The 21,751-nt window shown below is 33.7% G+C and overlaps 1 protein-coding gene across 3 annotated transcripts in view; it reads left to right on the plus strand.

Moving 5' to 3' along the window:
- Ush2a (usherin) overlaps positions 1 to 21,751 on the plus strand; it is a 724,044-nt gene that overhangs the window by 509,228 nt on the left and 193,065 nt on the right. For all 3 annotated transcript variants that reach the window (XM_076831652.1, XM_076831654.1, XM_076831653.1), the window contains 3 exons: positions 11,624 to 11,833; positions 13,177 to 13,379; positions 15,398 to 15,510. In XM_076831652.1, coding sequence (XP_076687767.1) covers positions 11,624 to 11,833; positions 13,177 to 13,379; positions 15,398 to 15,510 — 526 coding nt within the window. The remainder of the gene's footprint in view (positions 1 to 11,623; positions 11,834 to 13,176; positions 13,380 to 15,397; positions 15,511 to 21,751) is intronic.

A 21,751-nucleotide genomic window follows, 5' to 3' on the forward strand; every position in this document is an offset into this window, starting at 1 on the left:
GCAGGTGATGCCCTCGCCATCTGGCCCAGACCCCATCTTCCTGGTCCCAATAGGGATGAGAGGTTTTTATTCCTGCTTTATAGAAAAAAACAAAATGTTTTGGCCTAAATAAAATATACTTAAGACATATTTATGGTAGAAAAAAAAATGTCACATTTTATAAGAAGAAATACAAAATCTCTTTCACTTAAATTGCTCATTCAAATTCCAGAAAAGCCTGTTGAGATGTAAGCTGACACTTGGTAATTTAACCAGAATTATGGTTAGTAAGTAGCAGTTCCCAAACTCAAACTTAAGGCACTGGCATCAAATTCCTTGAAATTTCTCATGCATTTAGTGTTAACAGTTATTAGCAGGGTATCAAGAATGATTTAGTGAGATCCTTCCCATTCTGAGTGCTCACTCTAAAACAAAAGACAAGTAAGAAAATACCCACAGAAGGGACTGTGGTGGAGAGCAGTTTTTCCTCTGAGGTTGATTCATTAACAAGATCAAAAAAGAGTCAAAAAACACTGGAGATAGTGGAAGATGAAAGTACTTGTTATATTCAATTTTGCATCACTATGACTAAAAGGGAACAACCTAGAGAAGGAAAAATTTACCTGTGGCTCATGGTTTCAGAGGTCTCAAATCATAGGTGGCTGACTCCATAGCTTTGGGCCTGAAATAAGGCAGAACATCATGGCGGAAAGGTGTGGCAGAGGAAAGCAGCTCAGAACTTGATAGCCAGGAAGCAAAGAGAGAGCTCCATTCACCAGGGGCAAAATATAAACCCCAAAGACCTTCCCCTAGTGACCTACTTATTACAGTCACACCCTACCTGCCTACAGTTACCACTCAGTTAATCCATATCAGTGGAGTAACTCATATGATTAGGTTATAATTCTCATAATCTAATCATTTCACCTCTGAAAATTCTTGTATTATCTCACATGTGAGCTTTTGGGGGCCATCTTCTTCTAAACTATAAGCATATTCGAAGAAAGGAGATGAAAAATTAGCCAAATATTGTCACCAAAAGCTCAGCCCAAACTTCAGATAATCCTTATCTTGTTCTTTTTCCTTTCTTTCTGTTTCCCCTTTCTCTTCCTTCTTCCTTTCCTTCCACAAACATTTATTTATTGCTTTCTTTGTCCTGAGCACTGGGAATCCAGAGACTAATGATTTTGATTCCTGATTATAATATCTCAGTGAATGCTCTGGAAATTTTATAAAGCATGAAGGTGTCACTAGTAATAGAGAATTTAAAACCATGGAAAAGCATCTACCTTAACCAGAAACCACCAATTTTATAATTGGAAAATTTTCTGACTTTTTAAAAATTTATCTTGTTGTAACATAGATGCCAATAATCCCAAGTCTCACCTCTTCTAAAGAGTAATCACCATTGTTGGTTCACCTTGTTCCCCGGCTTCCTTTTCCATGACTTCAGTTGTCAAAACAAATAGACTGCATCTGCCTTTGTACTGTTTTGCCTTCTTTTCACTGTGTACCTGTTGTACTCCAGCCTTCTTTCCTTATCCTCTATTGACGTGGTCCTCTTACAGTCATTAATAATCATCTAATGGCCCAATCAATGCTCTTTTCTCAGTGCCATCCCATTTTATGCTGCTTTGTGGCAGCCAACACTGTGAATGATTCCTTACTACTGAAATGTTCCCCAGAGGATCATTACCCTTTAATTTCACCATCTACATTTTTGTCCCCATCATCCCCTAAATAAATGTTTTCCCAAAGTTCTTCCTGAGTCTTCCTTTCATATTCCAATTCGACTCTTGGTGATTCATTCTTTTCTCTCAGTTTCAAATTCTTCTAGAAAAAATGACCAAAAAGCCATAGGGATACCTTTGGAATGAGGGACACTTCAAATTTGGGTCCCAGTTCTAAGATTTTCTATCATTATAATCTAGAACAATTTAAACTCACTGATTCCCAGTTTCCTTGGCTCAAATATGGGGATAATAATAACTGCCCTAAAATTTTGCAATAAGTAGTGAATGAAATAATATGTGTTTAGCATCTAGTAACCATTTAGTATTGGAGTAGGGTATTTTCTCTTTCTAAAATATGCATGATACTTTCAGCATTTTTTATCTTACGAAAAGATGAAAAAAAAATGGGAAGACAAATCTTGATAATATAATTTTGCAGAGCATTTAGAGAAAAACATTTCTACTATGAGTTGGAGATGTGTTTAAAAAACATGAGACTTTATAATTACCTAAATTGGCTGACAGATAGAACATAGAAAAATCTAGTCAACATGTTGGAAGGACTAGCTACTGCATGGTATCTATTCTAACTCTTTTCCTTTTACTGGTGCCTTGTCCCCTATCTAGAAACTATGTTTCACTAATCTCCTTTGCAATTACTTGTAGCCATGTGAAATGACAATGGAATGTGTTTGCACCAGTGCAATGCAAAAAGAAGTACGTGTCTTTTCAGGTCTTATCTGCAAAACATTGGGTATGTGCTTGCACGTTCTTTCTTCACCTTTCCCCTGGAATATGGACATGGCCATGACCTCAGCTTGACCTATGCAGGGATGGATGGCACTCCAATAGATCCAAAGCTATATGAGAAAAAGAACTGGAGTCTTGAATGACCATATGGGCACAATCTATTTCACTCATGTTGACACTATGCTTTGACATATACATGAATATTGACTTTATTTAAGTCACTGTATTTTGGGGATTCATGGTTATATAGCAGCTTAACCACCTAATAGTCCTGTTTGTCCATACCAGTTCACTTAAAGAGCAGAAATTAGCTATTCTGCTTTTATAGCCAAATATAAAATGGTGAATAATATATTCTATTATATTTGATATACTAACTCCTTTATACACAACTTTTGCTGGCAGGCTACTGGGAACTAAAACACAATGAGGACTAAGCTAGTTGAGGAGATTCCAAAAAGCAGGTACTTATTATTGACTGATGCATAAACTAGATAGAAGACATTAGCTATCATGTTGTGAAAACCAAAAGGTTGACTTGGATCATTGCCAAGAAGAAAATCTTCCCACTTCTTCATATGAGCAATATTACCCTCAGGCAGAGTAAAGGATTTTCTCAAGAAGCAATTTTGATAAGCTTAAATTTTCGGAGAACCATGCATTAGATGACACATAGCTCTGCACCACAGTATGTGGAAAATTGGAACTGGAATCTAATTTGGAGAACCTTTGAGCAAGATCAACACTTCTGTCATAAAAATAAGTTTAATAGGACCTTCTAGCTTTTCACATTTGAATAAAGTTGCCTCCCAATGAGCCTGTTAATGAGAGATGAGTGAAGAATTCAGCCCTACATAAATAAACAAGAAACATATTGAAAGGAATGGTTTACTGTAATTGAACTAGATCAGGACAAGAAACTGTTTTCGTAAAGGGCCAGATACTAAATATTTCAGACTTTGCAGTCATCAGAGTCTATGTTGAAACTACTCAATTTTGCCATTGTAGTAATTAACCAGCAATCAATGATTACCAAATAAGCATGGCTGCTTCCAACCAAATTCTATTATGGACACTGAGATTTGGTTTTCAAATGACACAAATTATTATTTCCCCCCTCATAATCATTTAAAAACATAAAAAACTTTCTTAGCTCACATGCTATACAAAAACAGTTGATGAACCAAATTTTGTCCAACATGCCAAATTTGACTCATAGACCATGGTTTGCTGACCTTTGATCTAGATAAAAAAGATCTAGAGGACATAATTGACATTGAGAATAATCTCTCTAAAACTGATCCAAGAGCACTTTAAGAGCATAATCTAATTGCTATTGCAAGAGAACTTTGATCTAGCCCATCTGTTCTGGACAGGATGTTTGTACCCCTCTACAATTCATATGTTGAATTCCTATCTCTGGGCATAGCTATATGTGTGATGGGACTTCTAAAGAAGTAGGTAAAGCTAATTGAGACCATGCAGGAGTGGCCCTGATTTGATATGTCTAAGTGTTCTTATAAGTGACACCAGAGAACTCACTGTCTCTTTCTCTCTTTTTCTTCCTCCGTACATAAAGGAAATGTCATGTGAGGACTCAGCAAAAAGGCAGCTATCTACAAGCCAGGGGAAGAGCCCTCACCAGAAAACCAAATTTTCCAGCTATTTCATCATAGACCTCCAGTCTCCAGACTGGAAATAAGTTGTCCAGGTCACTCCGTTTGTAATATTTTATTATGGCAGTCCGATCAGACAAATACATTATCTAACAACTGTTTAAATTTTTTGGGAATCCATTACAAAGGAGAAGTACTTATTCTATATTTGAGAATTTGCTCCAGCTAAGACCACATTCCTAATCACCACCAAGAATGGCATTTTAGAATAAGATCATGTCCATTAGTTACAACTTTCTTACCTGATATTCTACTGACCAATACTTATCAGATCACTGTATGTGGTCTATGAAATATGGACTATACCTAGAGCATTAGAATGTCCAAGAAAATGTTTTCTATTATACATGTATTTAAATAATCTAGTAAGACATTCCCTTTCCTTCCTATTACTTCAAATGCAAGCTAATATTCATGCTTCAATTTCCAATTATATACCTCTTCAATTTCCAATTATATAACTCTAGTTACCCTTTAATTTAGAAGTTCACCTAGTTGTCACAAAAACAATTCAAATTCAAGAAGGTTCAAGTGAAACAAGTTCCAAAACCTCCATCCCATGATTACTCCCATATTTTCTATCTTGTTTAATGTCATTCACCCAGAAACCCAGAATAAAAATCTGAGCATACCTGCATCTCTTCCTTGTGTGGGTCTAAATTCTCATAGATCATTTAAGGACATAAGTTCTTTTCATGTAGTGGGTCCACCAACCCCTAAAACCTTGGAGCCTCCCCTAAATGGGAAAAGTAGAAATATTAGAGATAGGCAATTGTTCTTTAATACCTTAGTCCAAAAATAGCATGAAATGATCACATGACTTTATCCTGATTCAAGGAGCTCAGAATGTATTATAGCTATTTGACAAAATGAGAAAACCATCAGGATTGATGAATTCTAGGAATCTTTGCCAATAGTTTTATCCTCTGTACTATATAATATGAATTTTGTTTATGCTATTAGTGGTGATGTACTTCTCTATTTTTTCCAAGTCTTTCAGCTTTATGTATAGTAAAGAATTTAATGTACTGTTCCTTTTATTGCCTATCTCACCTGTCATTTTCAACATTTGTTGTAAAAATTATCATTATTTTTGTTGTTATATAATATACAGCTATTTGCTCAAAATGGCTTTAGTACTTACCGTTAATTCTTTAACTTCCCCAATCTTAAGTTCTGGATCTTGATACATCTTTTTGCTCTTTGAAGAATGTTATTTGAAAGTTTCATCATGAAAGTTAAAAAGATTAGTTGTATATTCTGTTAACTTTTGCCTATACAAGGAAGTATTACTGTCATCTTTGCACATTCTCTTAATGTTTGTATCTATTAAGAAAACTTTCAGGTTGTTTTGCATATAACCATTTAGATGTGCCTGAAATTTGGGAATTAAAATATTTTTCTTCAAAACTTGTTGAAATTGTTCCATTGACTTTCAACATTTGATGTTTCAAAAGAGAAGTTGAGGCTTATCTAGTTTTGTGTTCTTGGTAATATCCTTAATTTTCAGTTTTCCTTTGAAATGATATAGTATTCCATGGTGTGTATACATGTGAATACATTGCCATCATTTTAGGCAAAACTATATCACTCTATTCAGTTTGCAGGCATATGTCTTTATTGTGGGTAAGGTTTAATGGAATGTTTTATATCTATGAATATTCATTACATTTACTTTTCAAGTTAGATTTTTCCATTCTCAATGTCTATAATTTTGACTTTGATTGACTTCATAATCATTTCCTATTCATTTTTTATATTATGCATTTTCAACTCTGCTAGTTCTTGCTTTTGATGTAGATTTTAATTCTACCATTGCTTTTTATGGTTTCTTGATTTCCATTCTTATAAAGTAGATCCTTTCAGGTCCATCTTCATGTCTCTATCTTTATGATTCTCTGTTTTTATGAAACACCTGTTTCACAGAGGCATCCTTTTCATAAAAGCTTGTGGGTTTTGTTATTTTGAGGGAATACCATACAAGTGTTTTACAAAACCTCCATTCCCTTCTCATAGAAAAAAAAGGGGATATACTAGCAGATCATTAGGGATTATTTTGAAAAGTTATATCCAATAAATTGGAAAACCTAGAAATGGGTACATTTCTAGAAAAATATGGTCTCCTAAAACTGAATCAAGAGGACATAGAAAACCTAAACAGATCAATATCTTGTAATGAGATATAAGCAGTAATAAAAAGCCTTCTAACAACAACAACAACAAAGCACAGGACCAGATGGATTCTCAGCTGAATTCTACCAAACCCATAAAGAAGAACTATTGCCAATACTCCTCAAATTACTTAATGAAATAGAAAGAGATGGAACATTCCCAAATTCATTCTTGAAGCCAGTATCACACTCATTCAAAAACCAGATAAGGAAACATAGAGGAGAAAATTAGAGACCAATATTCCTGATGAACTTAGAAGCAAATAATTTAATATTAAAAAATCATTTCAACAACAAATTAAGAAGGTGGTACACCATAACCAGATTTTATTCCAGAAATTCAAGGATGGTTTAATATATACAAATCAATAAATATAATTCATCATATAAACAGAATTAAGGACAAATCACCTAGTAATCACAATGGATGCAGATAAAGCTTTCCACAAAATTCAGCACCCATTCATGATTAAAACACTGAAGAATCAGGAATAGAAGAATAACTCAATATAATAAAGGCTATTTATGAGAAACCCAAAGCCAACCTCATAGTAAATGGGGGAAAACTGAAAGCATTTCCTTTAAAATTTGGGAAAAGACAAGGATTTCCACTGTCTCTACTCCTATTCAATTTAGTGCTAGAAATTCTAGTCCAAGCAATTGGGCAAGGAAGGAAATAAAAGGAATAAAAGTAGGAAAGGCAGAATTTGAATTATTCCTCTTTGCAGATATTATGTTTCTACACAGAGAAGATCCACAAAACTCCATCAAAAAACTGCTAAAGCTAACAAACAAGTTTGGCAAAATATCAGGTTAGAAAATCAACATACAAAAATAGATAACTTCCTACATACCAATCATGAATTTTCTGAGAATAAAATCAAGAAAACAATTTCATTCATGAAGCCTCAAAACTAAAATAAAATACCTAGGAATAAATCTAACCAAGGATACAAAAAGCCTATATGATGAAAACTACAGAACATTGAAAACAAAATTAAGGCAGATCTCAGAAGATGGAAAGACCTCCCATGTTAATGAATAGGCAGAATTAATATTAGTAAAATGGCTGTACTATCAAAAGCAATATACAAATTCAATGCAATCCCCATGAAAACGCCAATGACATTCTTCCCAGAACTGGAAAAAATAGTCCTATAATTTATATGGAAGAATAAAACACCCAGAATAACTAAGCCAAAAAAGCAATTCTGAAGGCATCACAATACATAACTTCAAATTATACTACAGAACTACAATAACAAAAACTGCATGATACTGGCATTTTAAAAGACCAATGGTACAGAATAGAAGATGAGACAAATCCATATGAAGAAAGTTATCTGAATCTTGACAGAGGTACCAAAAATATACATTGAAGAAAAGACAGCACTGGGAAAGCTGGTTATCAATGTTTAGAAGAATGAAAATATACCCTATCTCTCCCACTGCACAAATCAACTTAAAATGGATCAAACATCAAGGTATTAGACAAGAAACTATGCAACTCCTAGAAGAAAACAGGATCAACACTCTAGCCTTTAGGCACAGGCAACCACTTTCTCAATAGGACACCTATAGCCCATGAAATAATGCCAAGAATTAATAAATGAAATGGCATTAAATTAAAAACTTCTGCACATTAAAGGAAACAATGTAAATTGTAAAACCTCAGAATGGGAGAAAAATATTTGCCTCACTAACATTAATCTCTGACAGACGATTAATATCTAGAATACATAAAGAGCTCAAAAAACTTTACAGCAGAAAATAAAATTAGTAAATGGACAAATGAACTAAATAGACACTTATCAAAAGGAGAAATACAAATGGTGAACAATTACATTAAAAAATGTTCAATATCATTAACATTTAGGGAAATACTAATCAAAACTACACTGAGATTTCATCTTACACCAGTCATCAAAAACACAAATAGTAATAAGTCCTGGAGAGGACATGAAGAAAAATGAACACGTTTACACTCTTGATGGGATCATAAATTAGTACACCCTCTATGGAAATCAATAGGGAGGCTCCTCAAAAGACTATGCATGGAACCACCAAATGACCCAGTTATAGCACTTCTTAGTATTGCCCATGAAGAATTAAAGGCATCTTTCTACAGTGATGCATGCATACCCATGTTTATAGCAGCACAATTCACACTAGCAAATTTATGGAACAAGCCTCCATGCCCATCAATAGATGAATGGATAAGGAAATCATGCAATATATTCACAATGGAATTTATTCAGCATAAATAAAAATTGGGGCTGGGGTTTTGGCTCAGTGGTAGAGCGCTCACCTAGTGCATGTGAGGCACTGGGTTTGATCCTCAGCACCCAACTAAAAGTGAAATAAAGATATTGTGTCCACCTACAACTAAAAAATAAAATAAATATATTTTTAAATGAAATAATTGCATTTGCAGAAAAACGGAACATGTTAAGCAAAATAAATCAAACTCAGAAGATTAAAGGTTGTATATTTTCTCCCATATGAGGAAGCTAAAAACGAAAACAAAGATGGGGGTGGATCTCTTAAAAATCAAGAGATCGGTAGAGGAAAAGGACCAAGGGATGGGGTATGGGGAGGAAGGGAGGAAATGCTGGAGAGTGATATTGGTCAAATTATATGATTATAGTGTATGCATGCACAAATATGTAACAACAAATCCCATCAATAATGGAACTATATTGCATCAATTAAAAATGTGAGAAAAGAAAAAGGGGATATATGTGGAAAGAAATTCTGTGTTTGAAGGTTATAGACAGTATTTGCCTTATGCAATGAATGTTTTAAAAAAGGAGAAATGCATTCAGATCCAGTTTTCTCAATAGGAAAGGTAAAATTTACTTGCCTCCTCATCCTAGCTATTTCAGTTTTAATAGCCTTTCTCTCTGAGACATAAATTCAAGGTCAGTAGACTTTAATTTTGTGCGGGTCTGTTGAACTAAGGATGTCCTCTGCTTCTCAAACAGTTCAATGGGAAGAGCTTTCTGAAATTTAAAGACCTTATTTGAACACTAAGTATACTTCTATGTGCACACTCCCAGAACTTCTCATGTGATGATCAGGAATATAAAGATCTACATATTTAAGTTTTTCTGTGATTTGGACTCTGAACAGTAAAGTCTACATAAATGAAGAAAGAGAGGTGTTGAAGCAGATATTGGCAAAAAACAGGACAGGGCAGAAATATGGCACTTGTCCAGAGATGCAGTCTTTTTCTGGTCACAAGAGCCTCTGTTGTATGCAGTGAGACAAAGACAGTAGAATAGAACCACCATCTTTTCCTATCTTCTTTGGGACAACAGAATCTGTTCTACTTTAAAGGGGCTGACATATGGTACGTAGCTAAGAATGGGCATTTAATGGGATTTCATCCAGGCTTTAATGTATGCTCATTGCCTCATCTTGACCTTGAACTTGTGGTGATAGTACAAATGTATTTAGTAATGTCTATCTAACTATAGTAATTGAACTTGATAGAAGAAGTATCAGGCATATTTAATAATCCAAATAAAATCCATTTATGTTTATTAGTAGAGTTTAAAAGCACTTCATTGATATTATATCTTAGGGCTTGACTTTCTAATCAACCCACTCAAACTAAAATGCAACATAAATTTCAAAACTAGTTCACTTTCTATTAAAAGACACCAGCCAAAAATGAATGTGTAATAATATCGTAAGCCAGTGAAGGAAGGAATTTTGCACTCACAATATGTGTGGTTTTCCAGCACTTGTCTGATACTGTTATTTAGGAAAATATTAAAGTGTAGCAATAGGTATTCCTGCCAATGAGTAATAACACACTTATTATTAAACTTGTTTACATTTTTTTGTCATCAGAGAAAGGAGACATCTCAATCCTCAGTTTTCCAAATTAGCAGTGAAAGTTCTACTTATATAAAGTCTTCTTATTATACTGGCTTATCACCTTTTTAAATATTGCTAGAGATAAAGTGAAAGTAGTAGTGTGCTTAGGAAAAATAGAAATTTAGTGTTATTTTTTATGCAGTACTGCCAAGAACTTAATGTAAAAGTGTACTTAAAATCTTAGAGTTCCCAAAGCTCTGATCCTCTGTAGGATCTCACATATGAGAGATCACACGTAATAATCTTAGAAATGCCAACTTTCCCTCTTGATCCTTGATCCTTGGACTAGTTCTTGACCTGGTTTGGATACCTAATCTGACATGTAATTTCAGGAGGCTTGTAAATCAAGACTTCATCCCCACCCTAACAAAATCAAGGTAACAGTTTCCTGCTTAAGGTCCTTAAAATAATATCAATGCAATAAAGTATAATATACTACTTATACTAAAGCATATGACATATGTATATGTCTACTATATATATGTGTGTGTGTGTGTGTGTATGTGTGTAGATATATATATATATATATATATATATATATATATATATATATATATATATCTCACACATCTAATATGCTACATATTCTAGAGCATATGACCCTTCTTATGGTCTCTTTGAGAATGATCAGAGGCAGGTAACAAAATGCAGAGCTTAGGACAAAAAACAGTGAAACTAACTGGGTGGAAGAAGAGAAAAAAATTGTTTTTTTTTTTTTTAAGATAAGAGTGGAGAAATTGGGTTATATCTGTGGGACAGGTAGTGGTTGATTTTGGCATGGTTTAAGATTTTGCCTACACCATAGAAACTCATGGAGAAAAGTAGGAAAAAAGGCTGAGATCCTTGACTAAAAATTTGATCATCATCTTAGGATCCTACTGAGCCAGCCATTTCAGAAAGCATGCCATACACCACTGCTGCATTGGCAATGTACATAAAATGATATCTCTGTAAGTGTACTTCTAGGTATCATTTAGCAATTTTATTAACAGGTTGAAAAATGCCTTCAGGATCTACGTCAGGAAATGTCCACATTTGTCTTAGCATAAAATTCTCTGAGGAATTATGCTACTTAAAAATAGAAGTTGTTGCATGTATTGTATATATTTTTATTTTACTTTATTTGGCTTCATCAGTTATATCAAACTTTTGAAAATAATTACAAATAGCAAAATTAAAATCTTTAAAGTAAATTAAAAAATTTATATTTCTACATCTGATTCTATGCAAATAATTATGACATAAGGGAAAAGGTAAAATGTGTTAAAAAAAAATCTAACTCCACTAGCACCATTATGAAGAAGTTTCCAGAATCTTTTCCAAAGCAAAGTTCCCATAAGCTTTCTTTTCTAGAAACAGCTATTATCTATTTCCACTAAGACCTTTCGGATTTGCCATATTTATGGTGCTCTGCACTTATTGTTAACAGCTTTTCAAGACCTACAAGGAGATGTTGAATATTATACACTGTTTTGGAGTTCTCCTACCTCAAATGAATCTCTGAAAATTCTCCCAGATGTCCACTCTCATGTCATTGGACACTTAAATCCCAACACAGAGTACGGGATTTTTATCTCTGTCTTCAATGGAGTCCACAGCATCAATAGCACAGTGCAGCATGTGACCACTGGTGATGGGGGTGAGTGCAGATTCTATGGGATACTCAGCTAAGAGATGCGAATGAAATTGATTGATTTTTGCTGAGGTTGATATCAGTCATCCCTCCATTATAAAATTTCCGGTGTTGGAAGAGAGGAGGTCGGGGCTAAAATGCTTAAGTGCTTGCTGTCATCAAGTGGTAGATCAATAATAAGTGGTCCCATTGAAATGGCAGCACAAGTCTCTAATAATGGTATATTAGCCCTGTTTGCTCCTGTTCTTTTCCTTGTATGCTTAGTTTGGAGCTGAGTTCACATCAATAAATGGTGACATTTAGGAACAGTTTTTTTTTTATATATATAATTTGCTCTCAGAAGTAATATACTTTTCAAAACAGCAGCTAAGCACAGTGAGGACCCTCTCTGAGTCACCAACAATGGTACGTGGAAGTTCAGCCATGGAGAAAAATTGCCTATGACTCATTTCTAAGACAGTTAGCAAGGGGGAGGAAGAAAGGGAAGCAACTTGTGAATCTGAAATGTATTTGGAATGGTCTTTCTAATCCTTTTGGCTTTATAAAGTCTCATTATAAACATTATAATATCATTACCTCCCAAGCAAGTGTTCCAGGTCATTAGCAGAGCTCTTTAAGTGTGGAACCCATTTCCCTTTGTGATGCCAAAGGTCAGCACCTTTTGTTTATAAAATAGGATGAATCACAAGGACAATTTTTCAACTAGTTAAGATGGGTTCTTATGATAAAAATAGGTCTTTGCATAGTTATTTCTGACATGCTTGAATAATTGTGTAATTTAACGCTAAGCAAGATTTTTTTCCTAATGTTAGATTTCATCATTACCTATGGTAATCAACATTCAAAATCATTTACATAATGACAATATTGCATTATTGCTTCATATTGCTTGAGTTACAAGCTAGTAACATCAAATGATTTTTCACGTTCCACCAGCCCTCAATGTATTTGAGTTTTATTTTTTGCTTAAGGAGCAAATTTTCTTTTCTTTCTTTCCCATCCCCCACCCAGGAGGTATGGAGTGAAGGGATGGAAAAAAGACAAATAATAGATATGTGTTAGTGGTGCAGATGGGTGAAGAATTTGTCATCATATCCCACTGGTCACATAGTATTAAAGATTAACACTATGCTGGTGATATCAAGCATTTTTTCCACCAATTCTTATGGTTTCTAACTGAGAGTATAATAAGCCAATTTACAGAGGGCTACAGACTGTGATAACTTCATCAGAGGAGAGCAGATAAGCAGCAGACCCTTTGCTAAACCCAAATACTAATCTGCATTTAGTTTAACAAGTGCTTTTTCAGAGACAGCTGGAGTTTATTCAGTTTCTTCCTTTAATTCTAGAGCCTCAGGGCATGTTTCCTCCAGAGGTTGTCATCATCAACAGTACAGCCGTCCGTGTCATCTGGACGTCTCCTTCAAACCCAAATGGCGTTGTCACCGAGTATTCTGTCTATGTAAATAATAAGCTCTACAGGACTGGAATGAACGTGCCCGGGTCGTTTATTCTGAGAGACCTGTCTCCCTTCACTATCTATGACATTCAGGTTAGAACATTGTTTTTTTGATGGTTAAGCTTATGGATATGTTAAATAAAACATGTTGAGCTATGTCACTAAGTGGATATTTTCTGTCTTGGTAACAGATTATTTATTTGGTGGAGGCGGGAGAGGGAATAAGGAAACTGATCAAAATTAAATCTGTTTGCTGTGGGCCAACGTGAGTCTCTGGAGAGAGAGGATAATAATAAGTTGGAAAACGACGGTGATGAGGATGGTGATGGAATTTCTCAAAGACAAAATGGAGCTAATCACATACTCTTAATAAATCTTGCCAACCTGCCTTTTTCCTCAGTCTTTTATTGACATCAAAGCAGAATCAGCCTGTGAATGGGGAGATGTTCTTTCTAATTCCCAATTTTGCTATTTACTAATTTAACATCTTCAGGGAAGTTACATAACTCATTTACATCCATTTTCCCTTTGTAAGGGCAGTGGACTAGATGACTCCAAACAGTCTACCCATCCCTAGCATTCTTGATCCAGAATGCAAGAGGAAAACCTAAATAAAATTGCCATGGACAAAAAGATATTAAAGGATTTCATCTGAGGATGAAAGAAATATATCAATTCATCATTCGATAAATGTTCAATGACCCCCATCTAGGTGAGAGCAGTTGTATTTAAACTTTTTGCCCTAGGAACTCTTTGAGAATCATATGAAGTCAATGCAGTCTGCCCTAGAAAAATATTTATATACATATGTGACAAAATTTAGCATGAAATTTCAGAGAGTGCATTAACCACCTGAAGTCTAGCTCATAAGCCATTTCAGGGTCTTTGACTTTAAAAATAGAAAAAAATATAGGGAATCCTAAGGCATATAAAACTAGATCTTGTCCCTTAAGACACTGGAAATCTTGTTAGATGCCAAGTTTTAAGAGATAAAAAAAAAAACAAACAAACGAAAAAAGCCACATGCGCAAATGAGTGAAGGAAATATTATTTCAGAAAGTCAAAGCTTATAAAGAAAATATGCAATTTGGTAAATTCTTAAAATCTCTGCTGGAAACTAGTTTTAAAAAAGTAAATGAATAAATAAAAGAGCAGTAGAAGAGAGGAAGGAGAATAAGAGGAGGGAGGAGGGGAGCCAAAGAGGAGGAACTGGGAACTAAAACAGCCAAATAGTTTCCATGCATGTATGATTATGTCAAAATGAACTCTACTGGTACATATGGCTAGAATGCACTAATAAAAACATTTTTAGAAACCCTATGCTGGAAAAAAAACATCATTGTACTGGCTCACGTTTGGTTGATTTTTTAATTGAGAGCAGAATTGTGTTGCCTTGTAGATATTCCAATCACAGTCTTTCGTATTTTCATGTGCCTCTCCTCCCTCTTACTACTTATATTCCTTTGCGTTACTCATTTTTGATAAACCCCATTTCCAATCTTTAGTTATTCCACCCTCATCAGTTTTTATTCAAATTAGGTGGCAGAATTAAAGGGGTTAATGATGATTTTCTGCTGTGATTAAGGTAAAAAGGACCATTGCAGCCGGAACAAATGGATATAAAATAGCTCAGCCATATTGGAAGTCTTCTCCAGGCTTCATTTTTTTTCCATTAGACATTAGCATTTAGGCTATTTGTTGTAAAGTGTCAAGGCTTCCAGAGGATATCATCATTACACTACTGGGTTATAGATCTAGAGAGCAGGATGCAGTGATGACCTATTATGCTTGCAAACTGTCACCTGAGCATCTTCCATTCCTTGACTGGATGCTGAGTAGATTAATAAGTCTTTACTTTTCTGAATGGTTAGAACCAGAGCTAAACATCACCATTCTAATCACTACATCAATTGTGCTGAACCCAATTCTGCACTGTAGTTGGCGGTTATCCCACTGGAGTCAATTAACATCAAAAATGAATATTTACAAACCCTAAAGGCCATAGAGAACTAAGAGATTTTTATGAAATGAAAGTACCTGGATTCAGTCCACTGTCAATCCCGTATCTTGAACAACATTGAATCTATCTTTTTTCTAAACTATTTTTGCAGATTGAAGTTTGTACAAAATATGCTTGTGTGAAAAGCAACAGAACCCAAATCACCACAGTGGAAGATACTCCAAGTGATATGTCAATACCTGTAATTCATCACATCACTTCAAGGTACCAAAATTTTTATTAGTTAATCTGAAGAACTCTAATCATAAAAAAATGGAAAAAATTTAAAGTTACCATTTAAACCATGACAGTCTCCCTTAAAGTTGCTATAAGTATGTTTATATATCAATTTTTTATATTATTTCACTTATGTTCATCTTTATTTGACATCCAATAACATTAAAACTGACTTCCCTGATAGCACTTCCCTCATTTAACAATCTATGAACAAATACTTAAATGCACAAAAGTCTCCTTATTTAAATAGGTTCTTCAGTGAATACTTATTTGAAGCCAAATAAGATTTTAAATGGAATAATTACTACCACCTTGATCTCTTTTGAAAAAGTTTGAGTCACATATATCAGATTGTCCTGAAGCTAGATACATTTGTGAAATAAATAGAGCACACTGTTTTTGGATAACCATTACAAACTGTATCAGATTCTGGGAAGAATCTCTTTATTTTTCTGTATCCTTTTGTTGCTAAGAAATGACTATAGTTTGAAAGTGAGTCTCTTCACAATACATCATTAAAAGTAATAAGATTTAATGATTTCCAAAGCCAAAGGTGATCATGGTTCATCTCTTTACATCAAGTTGAAGCTAGAGAAAGAAATGTGGGCACTCCCACATTATATTTTTGCCTAAGCCAAATGAATTCCCCTTTACATACATATCAGCATGCACTTGTACCCACACATACACATACATACAGTGACTGAAATAATCATCCATTGTATAATGTTTCAATTCTGAAGGATTATTTTCTAACAGATTGAAATTACTGGGTCTTTTTTTTTTAAGTCACTGCAAATACTGGAAAACACAAGTAACTGAATTCTTACCTCTTTGTGGCAAAAATTTTATCTTGTTATCTTGAGTATATTTTCTATCAAGCTGATCTAGTTTTTGACATAATTCCCTCCATACATTTTTACAAAGATTCCATGGGATTGCCTCTCATGCAGGGAGGAAGTAGTCAAGTTAAATGAGCACCAGAGACCATTATTTTATTACTTAATTAAACATATTTATGGCTGTAATATAAAAGGTAAAAGTAATACAAAAAAGAATACAGCATGATTCTAAATTTGTAAAGTTCTAGTCCACTATGGGACACACTTCCCTAAATAAATGTTTATAAAACAATGCGAATAACACCATGAGAGAGGTTGGCAATATGTAAGAAGAGCATGAAGAGGAAAATTCCAAAATCTACCCAGGTTATCAGTGGCATCCTGGAAGATATGACATTTGAGTTCTGTCTAGAAAAATTCAAGGAAGAATTACAGTTAGGTGGGTGGATATTGTCAAATTCTTGTCTGCTAGCATTCCCTGATTCAAACCCAGGTGAATGACATAAAGGGGTATGTCTTAAATTACATATTTATGTGGAGCTAAAAATAATCTCTAAGCTTTATGAGAAACTGAACAAATGTGTCTGTGTCTCTAGGGTGCTTTTTTCCTTTAAGATGATTCTTTTAGGTGATAACGAAGGAAAAACACTTTTGTTGTGGTTAAAAATTGATTACACCCAAATACATTAAATTAATGGCAACACCATTTAAAAGAACATTGTACAACAAGAGCAAGGACAGCGAAAGAAGCATCAACAAGAGATTTCCATACCATTTTGAAATCAGTGTCTCTAAGGGAGAGGCAAATGATGAAGTACACTGGAGAAATTTACAACCATAATTTGTTCATAGTTTGGAGTAGATTTCTGCTTTTCATGCCTATAAATAAAATAACCATAAACATTTATATACAGGCTTTTGTGTAAACTTATATTTTTGCTCATTTCACTTGGGTAAGAATTAGATTTCTGAGACATAAGAAACTGCCAACTGATTAATAAAATAGCTGTAATATCTTGTGTTTCTTCTACCATTGTATGGCAGTTTGAGTAGTTCCATGTTTTTGCTAAAGCTTAATGTAATATTGGGTATTCTTTTTTAACATCGATTTTAACAGATATTTAGTTCTACATTATCTTGGTTTAAATTTATGCTTCCCTCATGACTGATAATATCTTTGCATGTGTTATTTGGCATTGGTCTTCCCAATATGGCAAACTGCCTCTTCAAATCTTTTGCCAGTTTGTTCATTAGAGTCATTGTTTTCTTATTGTTGGGTTTTAAAACATATGATTTGGATTTGATTTTTATCATATAACATACAAATATTTTTCTTGAGTATGTGGTTTGTTTTTTAATTCACTTAAATGTATCATTTGCTTAAAAATTTTTAAAATTTTCCAAGTCTGATTTGTCATTGTTTTTCTTTTATGGTTTATACATTTGATATATCAAAGAAATCCTTCCTTGGCTCAAAGTTTGGAAACATTTTCTCCTATACTTTTGTCTAGAACTTTTATGTGTTTACATTTTCAATTAATAGCTATAAATCATTTCATGTTAATTCATTTTGTGTTAATATTCAAATTGAGGTCTGAATATTCAGTTGTTCTAACACAATTGGTTAGAAAGATCCTTTTCTCCACTGAATATTTTGGAGCTTTCTTAAATATAAACTTAAACACATTTTGTTGCTCATATATGGACTCATTTCTATTCAATTGATCAGTATATATATCTACTTACCAATGTTTTACAATCTTGATTATTATAGCTTTATAATATGAGTATTCCAACAATGACTTTCTCAAAAATTTTTTTGGCTTTTCTCATTATTTTGTCTTTCCATATAAATTTTGCAAATATCTTATTGATATGTAAAATACAACCTTTCTGTTATTCTAATTAGGATCAGATTGAATCTGTAGATCAATTGGATGAGAATGTACATCACAACAGAATCAAATGTTCCAAGTCATGAGCAAGGTTTATTATTCATTTAATTAGTTATTCTTTCATTTATTTGAAAAATATTTTATAGAATTAATTATAAAGATACTACACATATTTTATTAGATTTGTACCTAACTATTTTCTTTTGGGGTACCGCTATTGATTTTTTTTCCGTATTTTTATTGGTGCACTACAATTGTACACAATGTATTCATATATGCACACAATATAACAATATAATTTGGTCAATATTATTAATGCTTTTTAAAAACAAATTAAAATCCAATTGCTCATTGTTAGTGTACAGAAACACAATTGATTTTGGTATTCAGAAACCTTGCTAAACTTATCTGAGTCTTACGAATTTTATCATAGCTAACATAGATTCTCAATAAAAAGAAACTTTTATTTCTTCTTTTCAATCCGTGTGCCTTTTATTTCTTCTTCCTGCCATATTGCACCATCTAGTTCAGCAAGGTGATAGAAGCATATCCTTGACTTGTTACCAATCTTTGAAAGAAAGTTTTCAATCTTTTACCATTAAACATGATGTTACCTATGCATTTCGGGAGATGCCTTTCATCAGTTTGAAGAATTAACCTTTTATTTTTAATTTTCTGAAAGTTTTTATTATGGATATGGAATTTTGTCAAATGTTTTTTTTTACACTTTTTAAATTCATAGGATGGTTAATTATATTGATTGGTTTGCAAATAATTAACTAATCTGTAGTCTATGTATAAACCCCACTTGGTTGTGACATATTTTCTTTTTTGCATACTGATACATGCAATTTACTATTATCTTCTTTATCTATACTCATGAAACACGTCGGACTGTGTCTTTTTTTCTTTCTCTATTTTGGGAATCATGGTGATTCTGTCCCCATAAAGTGAGTTGAGAAATATTCCTTCTTCATATTTTGTAGAAGAGATTATCTTTAAAAAGTTATCATTTATTTCTTAAGTGTTGGTAGAACTTACCAGTGAAATTTACTTTTTTATGAAGTTTTCCTTGGAAAAAGATTTTGAACTCAGAATTCAGTTTTCTTAATAATTTAAAATGATTCAGGGGCTGGGGATGTGGCTCAAGCCGTAGCACGCTTGTCTGGCATGCATGCGGCCTGGGCTCAATCCTCAGCACCACATACAAAAACAAAGATGTTGTGTCCGCCAATAACTAAAAAATAAATATTAAAAAAATTATCTCTCTCTCTCTCTCTCTTAAAAAAATAAAAATAAAAATAAAAATAAATGATTCAGCCTATTTTTTTTCAAGTAAAGTTTGTTATCATGTATGTACAAAGAATTGACTATTTTTACCAAATTTGTCAAATATGTGGGCAGAAAGTAGTGATTTGCTTATTTGTTTAAGATGGGCCCTTGTTATGTTGCCCAGGTTGGCCTTGAACTCATGTTCCTCCTGCCTTGGCTTGCAGAGTTGCTGGGATTATAGGCACGTGCCACCATGCCCAGCTCAGACAGTTGTCTGCAGAGTCTGATTTGATTTGCACATTTTTATTTTCAATATTGGTAACAAGTGTCCTCTCTTGCTTGGTCACTCAAGAGTTTGATCAATTTTGTAGATCCTTTCAGAAAAACATCTGTTGGTTTTATTGATTTTCTACATTTTCTATTTGCCATCTCATTAATTTCTGCTCTGCTTTTTAGTGTTTTCTTCCTTGTTCTTGCTTTGTTGTTCTTTCTCTAGTTTCTTGATGAGAAAAGATTAGGTTATTGACTTGAGATTTTTTTTTTCTCCTCTGCTCCTCCTTTTCATACTCCTTTTCCTCCTTCTCCTCCTTTTTCTTCTTTTACTATCCAGACGTACTGCTATGAATTTTCCTCTAAAGTCCTACTTCTGTTCGACTCACACAATTTTTTGGAATGCTGAATTCTCATCTCATTTATCCAAATTATTTGTAATTTCCCATAAACCTTCCTGAGCTATAGATTATTTGAAAAGAGATTATTTATTTTTAAGCATTTTGCATTTTCCAGATATTTCTGAATGGATTTCTAGTCATAATTCTCTTATGGTCTGAGAACATAATTTTGTGACTTCAATTCTTTTAAATTAACTAGGATTTGTTTCGTGACACAGAATATGATCTCTTTTGGTAAGTGTCCATTGCACACTTGAGGAGAAGGTGTATTAAGTTTTTGTCAGTTTTATAAATGCAAGTTGAATGAGTGTAACATTCAGATCACCAGCACATAGACTGATTTTCCTGTGGTTATTCTGTCTATTTTTGTAAGAGGAGATTTGAAGTTTTCAAATTTAATTGTGGATTTATCTGTTTCTTCTTCAGATGTAATTTTGGATTCATGTATTTTAATATTTTATCATTGGTTATATGCACATTGAGGCTTATTTTCTTGCTCAACTGACCTTTTAAATTTTTGTGATCTCTTTTTTCTTCATGATTTCCTTGTTCTTAAATCTATTTTGTCTGATAATAATATAACTGCTCCAGACTTTTTTGATTAGTGTAATTTTGAGTGATTTAGAATTATTTTCTGGACATTTTGAATATTAGGTTATAATAATTTGAGTCCTGTTACAATCATCTGAAGAATGATTGTATGTTTTGGTTTTTTGTTTTGTTTTGTTTTTCTAAAGCAGGTGATCAACTGGTTAGCTTCACACTACAAATTCTGTCTTGCTTTGTCAGTAGCTAAAACAATCAATTCGTTTTTCAAAATCTGTTCTGTGCTACTTTACATCTGTCCCAAGCATGCTTTTTCTCAATGAATTATTTGAGATTTAGCTGGAGAATTATATAAAAGTTCAGAATTCATTACTTTGCTACACCCTTTGAATATGCTATGCAATGGGCAACTATAAATATGCCGCTTAACGTTGATTTGGTGCTTGTATTGATTCATTTATAGACTGAGGAAATCTTCCAGCTTTCTCTGAGATTTCTTCCTCACTTTATACTTATGTTAGATTTCCTTTCCTAAAAGGTTGGCTAAAATGATAGTTTCTCTTGGAAGTTGGGATGTCCTCCTGCCTCACAGTTTGCAGAAGTGGAACTGCTCTTTGGGTCAATCAGGTGATAGGAAAATAGAAAAAATGTAACAGAGTCTTACTCCCCATCCATTCATATTCTTTGCCCCTCAAGGGCCATTTTTATGGTTCCTCTGAATTAAAATAAATGAGTTTCTTGAGATTTTGGATTCCTGTTTGGCCACAACTACCACAATGCTCCTCCTTCACTGGAATTATCCTCAGGGCTGGACCCAAGGAGGTGGGTGGCGGGGAGGCAGGCAAAACAAAATGGGAATTTCCCCTACACTCTCTGGCTTGCAAAGTTTTTTTGTTCCAGGTACTCTGGCCAGAAAGATTGACTTTCTTTAAGATTTCACTTGCCCAGTTCACAGTTTGATAGTGGTACTGCTCTGAAGTTAAAGATGCAAGATAAACAGAGA

Source organism: Callospermophilus lateralis, chromosome 13 (assembly GCF_048772815.1).
Source record: "Callospermophilus lateralis isolate mCalLat2 chromosome 13, mCalLat2.hap1, whole genome shotgun sequence".
Lineage (NCBI taxonomy): Eukaryota > Metazoa > Chordata > Mammalia > Rodentia > Sciuridae > Callospermophilus > Callospermophilus lateralis.